Source organism: Orycteropus afer, unplaced genomic scaffold (assembly GCF_000298275.1).
Source record: "Orycteropus afer afer isolate SDZICR_OR568_19922 unplaced genomic scaffold, OryAfe1.0 scaffold00291, whole genome shotgun sequence".
Taxonomy (NCBI): Eukaryota; Metazoa; Chordata; class Mammalia; order Tubulidentata; family Orycteropodidae; genus Orycteropus; species Orycteropus afer.
In genome coordinates this window covers 1,289,413-1,298,571 of record NW_006921878.1, presented here as the reverse complement: position 1 = coordinate 1,298,571, position 9,159 = coordinate 1,289,413, and the positions used below count along the sequence as shown (strand labels likewise).

The following is a 9,159-nucleotide window of genomic DNA, read 5'->3' as shown; positions in this document are numbered from 1 at the left end:
TAGAGTTATTTGGAAACCTATCATTGCAAAGGAATTTTAATAAATTCTCTCAATAAAGGAAAAATAAAGAGAATAACTTTTGTTAACAGACAAGTGATGTGGAAAAAAAAAGGGGGTATATTTTAAGTAATACCTACAGAAGGTTTTGGGGGAAGAAACGTTGTTTTTAATGATACAAAGTTAAACATAACAACTGAACACATACGAAAGGATTCAAGAAGGTGGCATCCACAAAGCCCCCCAGGCTTGGTCTGTTTGCCTATATTGTGATTTCAAAAGTACGAGAATAGTTTCTTCATTTCTGCCTTCCAAATCTCATGCAAGTTGGGATGAATTGAAACAAGGAGCCATAAAAGAAAGGTATTATTGTCACTGTAATTCCTAACATGTCCCACAATAACATAACAATCCAAGAGATCCACCTCCAACTATTTATTTCATTACCATACTTAGGTTTCTTTTAATGCAAAGACCATTGTCTAATTTACAAACAGAAGCAAGGACAATGGCAAAGGGTGAAAAAAATTCACTTCAGATTATACTTTAGAAAGAAATTTGCATAATTACAAATTTCTGCCAACCATTTACTGGAAAGCAAAATGGAATAAGAGCACTGGCAGTTTAAAGAAATGATTCAGTAAGAAAAGTAGAGTATGTGTCATATGTAACTGATACCCATTATCTACCACACTAGGCTTATTAAAAAATTTCAACAAATAGAACATTGTAATTGTTTTAATAATCATTATTTACAGAATCCCATAAAATCACATAAACACCTACCTTTATGTTAAAAACATACCTTCAAACACCCACTGGTCTGTGGACTTCAAACTAGAAAGATAAAACTTTTACTTACTAAATAGTAAGAAAACGCATTACCTGTTAAAACTTAAGGAGCCCTGATGATGCAGCTGGTAAAGCACTAGGCTGCTAACAGAAAGTGGTGGTGATTTGATCCCACCAGCAGCTCACAGGAGAAAGACGTGGCAGTTTGCTTCTGTAAAGATTTATAGCATTGGAAACCCTATGGGACAGTTCTACTCTGCCCAACAGGGTCAGTATGAGTTGGAATCAACTTGGCAGCAATAGCTTATCCTTCTTTAAAATTTTGTTTTGGTCAACATTTACGTACTACAGTTAAAAGGATCCTTACGGATTTTTTTTCCCTTCATTTTTATTTCTGAAAAGTAATTAAATAGAAATACACAACCTATCAGTCCGCTTTACGGATGAGGTACTAATAAAGGCAATTAACACATCCACAATTTTCCTAAGATTGTTATCACGGTATGAATTTTCTAGAGCATGAATTACTTTCCAGGAGGCTTTCCCATCTTACATTTATGCTAATGCTCTCTACTGTGTGTTCTTACATGATATTTTAAAGCAGAAGAAGAATTAAAAGCTTTTCCACATTGCTTACATTCATACGGTTTCTCTCCTGTGTGTGTTCTTTTATGTATTGGCAAAGATGAGGGACTCTTGAAGGCTTTCCCACATTCTGTACATCTGTAAGGTTTCTCTCCACTATGCATTCTCACATGCCTTCGAAGGTAGAAGAGTTGATTAAAGCCTTTCCCACACTGCCTGCATTCATAGAGTTTCTCTTTGCTGTGAGTCCTTTCATGCCTTCGAAGGGACTGAAGATAAGAGAACGTTTTTCCACATTCCTTACATTCGTAGAATATCTTGCCAGAGTGCTTTGTCATATGCTCTCGAAATGATATAGACCACCTGAAGGCTTTCCCACAATCCTTACATTGATAGGGTTTGGCTCCAGAGTGTGTTTTCAAGTGATTCCGTAACGAAGACTGCCAACGGAATGTTTTCCCACACTGATTGCACTCATAAAGTTTCTCTAAAGTGTGCACTCTCATATGTCTTTGTAAGTATAATGGCCAACTGAAAGCTTTCCCACATTGTTTACATTCATAGGATTTCTCTCCACAGTGTGACCTCCTATGTGTACGCAATGATATGGGCCAAATGAAAGCTTTCCCACATCGCTTACATTTGTAAGATTTTTCTTCAGTGTGTGTTCTCGTGTGTGTTTGTAAAGATATGGGCCATTTGAAGGCTTTCCCACATTGCTTACATTCATATGGTTTCTCTCGACTGTGTGTTCTCATATGTCTTATTAAAGATGAGAGCCACTTAAAGGCTTTCCCACATTCCTTGCATTCACTGAATTTCTCCTTATTATGAGTCCTTTCATGCCTTTGAAAGGAGTCAAGAAAACTGAAGGTACTTCCACACTGTTTACATTCATAAAGTTTCTCTTTACTATGGACCTTTTCATGCCTTCGATAGGATCGAACATGAATGAAGGTTTTCCAGCATAATTCACAAGCATAAGGTCTTTCCCCACTGTGAATTCTCACATGCCTTCTTAGTTCTGATGGAAAATCAAAGCCCTTCCCACAATCTGAACATTGATATGGCTTGTGTCCAGAGTGACTTGCAATGTGCCTCTTAAATGACGAAGGATACACAAAGACTTTTCCACACTCAGTGCATTCGTATGGGTTGAGTCGCGTAGGTGTTTTCTTGCACAGGTTAAGATTTGGAATCTGGCTGAAGGTTTCTCTCCATTGATTACCTTCATTACTTTCACAAAGTCTCTCAATCACATAATCTCTGTTAAAACACAGAAGCACATTATAATGTACTACTGATTTATTAATATTTGTTAATAACTACTCAGATTCCATTCAAATCATTTTAGTAATAAGTACAAATTAAACCCCAAAACCAAACCCACTGCTATCAAGTTGATTCCAACTCATAGTGACACTACAGAATTGCCAGATGTGGTTTCCAAGGCTGTAAATCTTTATGGAAGCAGACTGCTTCATCTTTCTCCCATGCAATGCTGGTGGGTTTGAACCACCAACTTTTTGGACAGCAGCTGAATGCCTTAACCATTGTACCACCAGAACACCTGAAAACCAATGAAACCTACCTTATTTTCTACTCTATGTGCATTATCTCAAAGTGGGATAAATGGAATGTTCTGAAAGAGGACCAGACCACTGTCATGATTAAAACAGTGTTTCTTATATATATGGAGTTTTTGGCTCATTGTTTTCAAGAGAATTATGTTTCAAACTCTTGATTTGTAAGTCACATTTACTGAAAATTTGGCTGTGAAAATAATTTTTTAAAAATTTTTATTGTGATTTGGGTGAAAGTTTACAGAGTAAATTCATTTTCCACACAACAGTTCATACACATTTTGTTTCTTGGAATTGACTGTAATTCCCCCAATGTAACAGCTTTCTTCCTATTTCCTCCCTGTAATTACCTTTTCCTTGTGTCCTTCCTTTCTGTGCATTCCTGCCCCCTAAGCTATCTCCCTATGCAAATACTGTACTTCTATTCTCCCATGATTGATCATTCTAAGTAGTCTTATCTACCTGATATAAATATTCACTCTATATGCCTGTCCACTGCTTGGCTGGAAGCCACGGGAGTGAGTTCAATTCCAGACCTGAAAGATAAGTAGGGGCCATAGTCTCAGGGGTCACACCAGCCTCTATCAGACCAGTAAATCTGGTGTATTTTATGTGCAGGGAAGTGAATTGCTTAATATGGCTCTCCTAGCCACTGTCCTCCATTTTGTGATGTATTGTAAATCCTATTCTCTATGTCTGTTTGTTGGGGTAGGATATACCTTGAGTCCCGCTTTGCTAGAAGGTGTTACTCAGTCACCACTCTTAGCTTCTTAAGATTATATATGTGAATGTTCTGCGAAAGCTCACTCTCTTGCTCCGGTTCCTCATTTGGTTTGTCATCATGTCACCCCTGGACTTGAGACAGCAGCCATCATCTGACCCACTGATTTGAGCTCGCCAACCCCTGTAACCATGTGAGTTGGGAGAATCCTCCAGATGTACCCACAGACCTGGGACTTGTCAATTTGCCAGCCTCCCAGCCTCCACCATCACCATGTGGGGCATTTCCTTGGGAGTTTTTGAGTTCTGTGAGACGTTACAGCAAAATACAGAACCCTAAGATAGGAGGGAGATTACTGAGGGGAGGAGGAGGAATTGATGTCAGAGATGATGGAATGGCATGGCAGTTTAGAAAAGTTGGATGTTTGGGACATCTTTAATCTCTGCCTCACAGGGACGAGCCTTGTGCTAATTCTTCTGAGAAATTATTTAAGCATATGATTTAGAATTTTTTTCTACATTGTTCTCCCAACTCTATCCAGGATCTCCTGCACTGACTCCAAGTGGCTGACAATAGTAGCCGGGCATCATTTAGTTCTTCTGGTATTATGGTCATACAGGTTGAGGACCTCATGTTCTACTAGTCTAGACTAATTATTTCTATGCATCTTTGATTTTCTTCATCCCTCTTTGCTCTAGATGAGGAAAGACCCACTGTTGCATTTAGATGTCCACTTGCAAGCTTTTAAGACCCCAGTTGCTACTCACTAAAGTAGAATGTAGAACAATGTCTTTGGGTAATATGATATACCAGTTGAGCTTGATGTCCCCTGTGACCATGGTTCCAAGCCCACAGGTCCAACAACTTGCTCTATCAGGGTGGTTGACTATGCCTAAATTGTGCCCCATGTTAGTTCTACTTAGATGAACATTCTTAAAGCTCATACAAATATCATCTGCCAACCTTATATATGACCATGGGTATATTCCCTTTTGCCTAGAATTGCCTGATCATTCAGCCTGTCCAACCTTCTATTTACCCAAAGATTATTGTTTGTTATCACTGATAATGCAGTATTGTATATATAAAAGGGTTTGTCTTTGTTATCTGTACCACTATGAAATTATCTTGTGAATGAATAAAGATGAAACTAGGTTTATCTGTTTTTTTTGCTTATTTGTACGTTTTTTTAATTTAATGAAATAAAAAGATTCTGTCCTGGGATACTATGTTTTTTTTTTTCTTGAAACTATGTTCTCTTGATTGTGCTACTCACCTCAGAGGCATCCCCTGGTTCTTATGCTGATCTTCAATGCTAAAGCCTTCCCAAATTTTCCCTAAAATGGAGTCCCAAGAATAATTCCTTGTGAATGTTACTATTTTATCTTCTTTGGCTTTTTTTATCTCATGAGTGTCCTGTGAAGAAGCTGATCTATTGGTTTTAAATGGAGTCTCACCATCTGAAAGGAAAAGTGAACAAAACTCATGAGGAAAAAACAGAAACAAATAACAAAACAATACATTCAGAAATTAAAGTGTTTTAACCAAAAACTCATTGCTGTTCAGCCAGATCTGACTTGTAGTGACCCTTCCTTGGGTTTCCAAGGTGGTATCACTATGCAAGGAGATTGCCCAACCTTCCTTCCAAGGAGTGGCTGGTGGGTTTGAACCACCAGCCTTCTGGTTAGTAGTCAAATGCCTTAGGCACTATGCCACCAGATCTCCCAAAAGTGTTTTAAGACTTCATTAATAATAAGCAAAAGAGCTGAAAATCAAAAACAACATTATAGACACAGTAAAATACCCTCAAGATTTCTAAAAACAAGCATCTCTTGGCCCCAAAGTGACCCGCAAGACCTAGTTTCACTGGATGACAGTAGAGAGATTCAAGTCTTTTAAACAAGAGAAAAAGAAAAATTGAGTTTAATACACAGACTCTACCACCATGATGGTGGTGACCACATCTGTCTCACAAACCAATGTATTCCGCTTTCCACATTTCAAATTTTGGAACGGGCCTGATGAGTAGAAAATGCTTGTTGTTTAAATAACTTAGTGAAGAAGCAATGTCATTCTTACCTACTGATGCCAAGTTCCTGAAGGTTTCCAACATTACGTCTCTGTAGAGCTTCCTCTGAGCAGGATCCAGCAAAGCCCACTCCTCCAGAGTGAAGTCCACAGCCACATCCTCAAACATCACAGATTCCTAAAACATGACGTATGCGTGCAGGACGATGAGTGAAACAGAGAGCACTGAGGACTGGAGTCAGCTCACAGGAAGCTGAACCAAGATTTTAGAATCTCCTAGAAACTACCCTATGATCCAGTCATCAGACCTCTTACTCTGTTTCCATGAACTAACTTATAGATTAAGCAGCACTACTGACACATGCTGGCAGTTCAAACCCACTAGCCACTCCTCAGAAGGAAGGTTGGGCAATCTACTTCTATAGTGATACCACCTTGGAAACCCAAGGAGGGGTCGCTATGAGTCGGGTCTGACTTGATGGCACATAACAACAACTGACACATGGAAACAGTCTCCACATTTTCACTGTGACCACTTCAACTCTTACTCTTCTCTATCAGAACAAGTGGTGGATAAGTTTGTGTGTCAACTTGGCTAGGCTTGGTTGAGTGGCTGAGCAGCTGAATGTAGTCCCCATGGTGAGACTGGTAATTAACTCCATAGTTGAATCTATTGTAGCAGCTGAGTAGATGCTTTGGGTATGTGGTCTGCTTTCCGTATATAAGAAACAGTTTTGGGTATGGTCTCAAGATTATTGCATGCTTGGACCCTGCATATAGCCGTGTAGTTGTTCAGCAGCCTGCCATGCTCTGCCGACCTTGGGACTTACAATAGACTTTAGTTAATGGCCTGCCGTGTGGTTTGGTAACACCGGGACTGTGCCATTTTATTTGTTGACCTTGGGCTCGTTAGCCTCAGCAGCCAGCAGCTGCCTGAGTGAAGAGATGCCTCTAGCTTCAGTGGGCCAGTAGCAAGCGGCAGAGCTGAAGTCCAAGGTTGAGGGGCTTTCACCTAGCCCCTAGAGCCTGGCACTTTGAACTTGGACTTTTAGCCTCCTGATCTGTAAGGGAATAAACTCCTGTTTTTTAAGGCCATCCCATTTGTGGTATACTTCTGTTAGAGTGGCACTAGGTAACCAGGACAGAAGGGTTCAGGGTACAAAGGAGAAATGAGAGAGATAATGTATAAATGAAACAACTCTTTCCATTTTAAGATCATCAATGCCTGGTGAAGAAACTCTTTCATCTGCTTGCCTACTGCTCACCACATCACTCAGTATTACGTGAAACACAGGATCAAACCTAGATGAAGTTTTAAGAAATAAAAACTCTTTGAATGGTGGGCAGTTTTTCCTTCAATTTTCCTCACTGAATGTGTGAAGAACCAAGAGGCCTACTGCAGTTCAGCGAGTTGCTGGGTACGGCCAGCCCTTCTAGCCACAGTCCTCCATTTTGTGATGTATTGTAAATCTAGTCTCTGTACCTGTTTAGGGTGGGATGCATCTCAAGTCCCACCCTGCTGGAGGGTGTGACTCAAGTCATCACCTTTAGCTTCCTTGAGGGTACATCCGTGAATGTTCTGGGAAAGTTCACTCTGGTCTTGTGTTTGGTTCATCAACATCTCACCCCTGGACCTGAGACAGCAGCCAGTGATCTGACTAGTCAATTTGAGTTTGGCAGCCCCTACAACCACTCAGGTGGGTAGAATCCTCCAGACCTATCCATGGACTAGGGACTTGCCAGCCTCCTGGCCTCCACCATCATGTGAGGTGTGTCCTTTGCAGTTTGTAAGTTCTGTGAGATGTTACAATGAATACAAAACCCTAAGCAAGCCAGGAGGAAAGAGTACTGAGAGGTGTAGGAACAGATAGAGATGACGGAGTGGTACAGCAGTTTAGAAAAGTTGGGCATTTGGGACATCTTTAACCTCCACCTCACAGGGACCAGCCTTGTGCTGATCTTCTAAAAGAAATTGAGTACCTACTGAAACCCAATTTACAGCAAGGGCCAGCTAGCTACAACTTCCAGTGGCCAGGTCCAACTGGCTACATGAAACATTGTGGAGCAGTATTCATTTTAACTATTTGTGGAATGTTGTTGTTGTTAGGTACCATCGAGTTGTCTCTCATGGTGACCCTATGCACAGCAGGACAAAACACCACTTGGTCCCACACCAGCTCCACGATCCTTGCTATACTTGAGCCCATCGTTGCAGCCACCGTGTCAATCTATCTCATTGAAAGGCTTCCCTCTTTCGTCGACCCTCCACGTTACCAAGAATGACATCCTTCCCCAGGGAATGGTCTCTTCTGACAACACGACCAAAGTAGGTGAGACAAAGTCTGGCCATTCTCACTTCCAAGGAGCATTCCGGCTGTACTTCCTCTGGGATGGTTCTGTTAGTTCTTTTAGCAGTCCATGGTACTTTCAGCATTCTTCATCAGCACAACTCAAAAGCATCAACTCTTCTTCAGTCTTCCTTATTCACTGTTCGGCTCTCCCATGCATATGAGGCAATTGAAAATATTATGGTTTGTGTCAGGAGCACCTTAGTCCTCAAGGAGACAGCTTTGCTCCTCAGCACTTGAAAGAGGTCCTCTGCAGCCAGCTTGCCCAGTGCTATACGTTGTTTGATGTCCTGACTGCTGCCTCCATTGGTGCTGATTGCAGAACCCAAGCCATGTGAAGACCTTGACAACTTCAATCTTTTCTCCATTCACTGTGATGTTGCTTACAGGTCAAGTTGTGAGAATATTTGTTTTCTTTATAGTGAGATGTAATCCATACTGCAGTCTATAGTCTTCAATATTCATCAGTAAGTGCTTCAAGTCATCCTCACTTTCAGCAAACAAAGTAGTATTGTCAGCGTATCACAGGTTGTTAATGATTCTTCCTCCCAATCCTGAGGTCACATTCTTCTTCATATAGTCCAGCTTCTCGGATTATTTGCTCAGCATACAGGTTGAATAAGTAATGGGGAAAGGATACAACCCTGATGCATTCTCTTGATTTAAACCACGCAGTGCCCCCTTGTTCTGTTCGAACAACAGCCTCCTGGTCTGTGTACAGGTTCCTCGTAAGTACAATTAAGTGTTCTGGAATTCCCATTCTTCTCGATGTTATCCATAATTTGTTATGATCCACAGAATCGAATGCTTTGGCATAGTCAATAAAACAAGTAAACATCTTTCTGTTATTTTTTACTTTGAGCCAAGATCCATCTGACATTAGCAATGATATCCCTCGTCCCACATCCTCTTCTGAATCTAACCTGCACCTCTGGAAGTTCTCTGTCAATATACTGCTGCAACCCTTTCTGAATTATTTTCAGTAAGATTTTACTTGCATGCGATATTAATGATATTGTTCTACAATTTCCACATTCTGTGGGATCACCTTTCTTTGGAATGGGTACAAATATGGACCTCTTCCAGTCAGTTGGCCAGGTAGCTG

General features: G+C 40.7%; 1 protein-coding gene across 1 annotated transcript in view; it reads right to left on the bottom strand.

Annotated features, from left to right (window-relative positions):
* Window positions 1-1,349: 1,349 nt before the first annotated feature.
* The window catches only part of LOC103205692 (zinc finger protein 124-like), a 24,411-nt gene continuing 16,601 nt past the window's right edge, over window positions 1,350-9,159 (bottom strand). The window contains exons 3-6 of the mRNA XM_042782329.1: window positions 5,758-5,884; window positions 5,136-5,138; window positions 4,955-5,015; window positions 1,350-2,220 (exon numbers count right to left, since the gene is read on the bottom strand). Coding sequence (XP_042638263.1) covers window positions 1,350-2,220; window positions 4,955-5,015; window positions 5,136-5,138; window positions 5,758-5,884 — 1,062 coding nt within the window. The remainder of the gene's footprint in view (window positions 2,221-4,954; window positions 5,016-5,135; window positions 5,139-5,757; window positions 5,885-9,159) is intronic.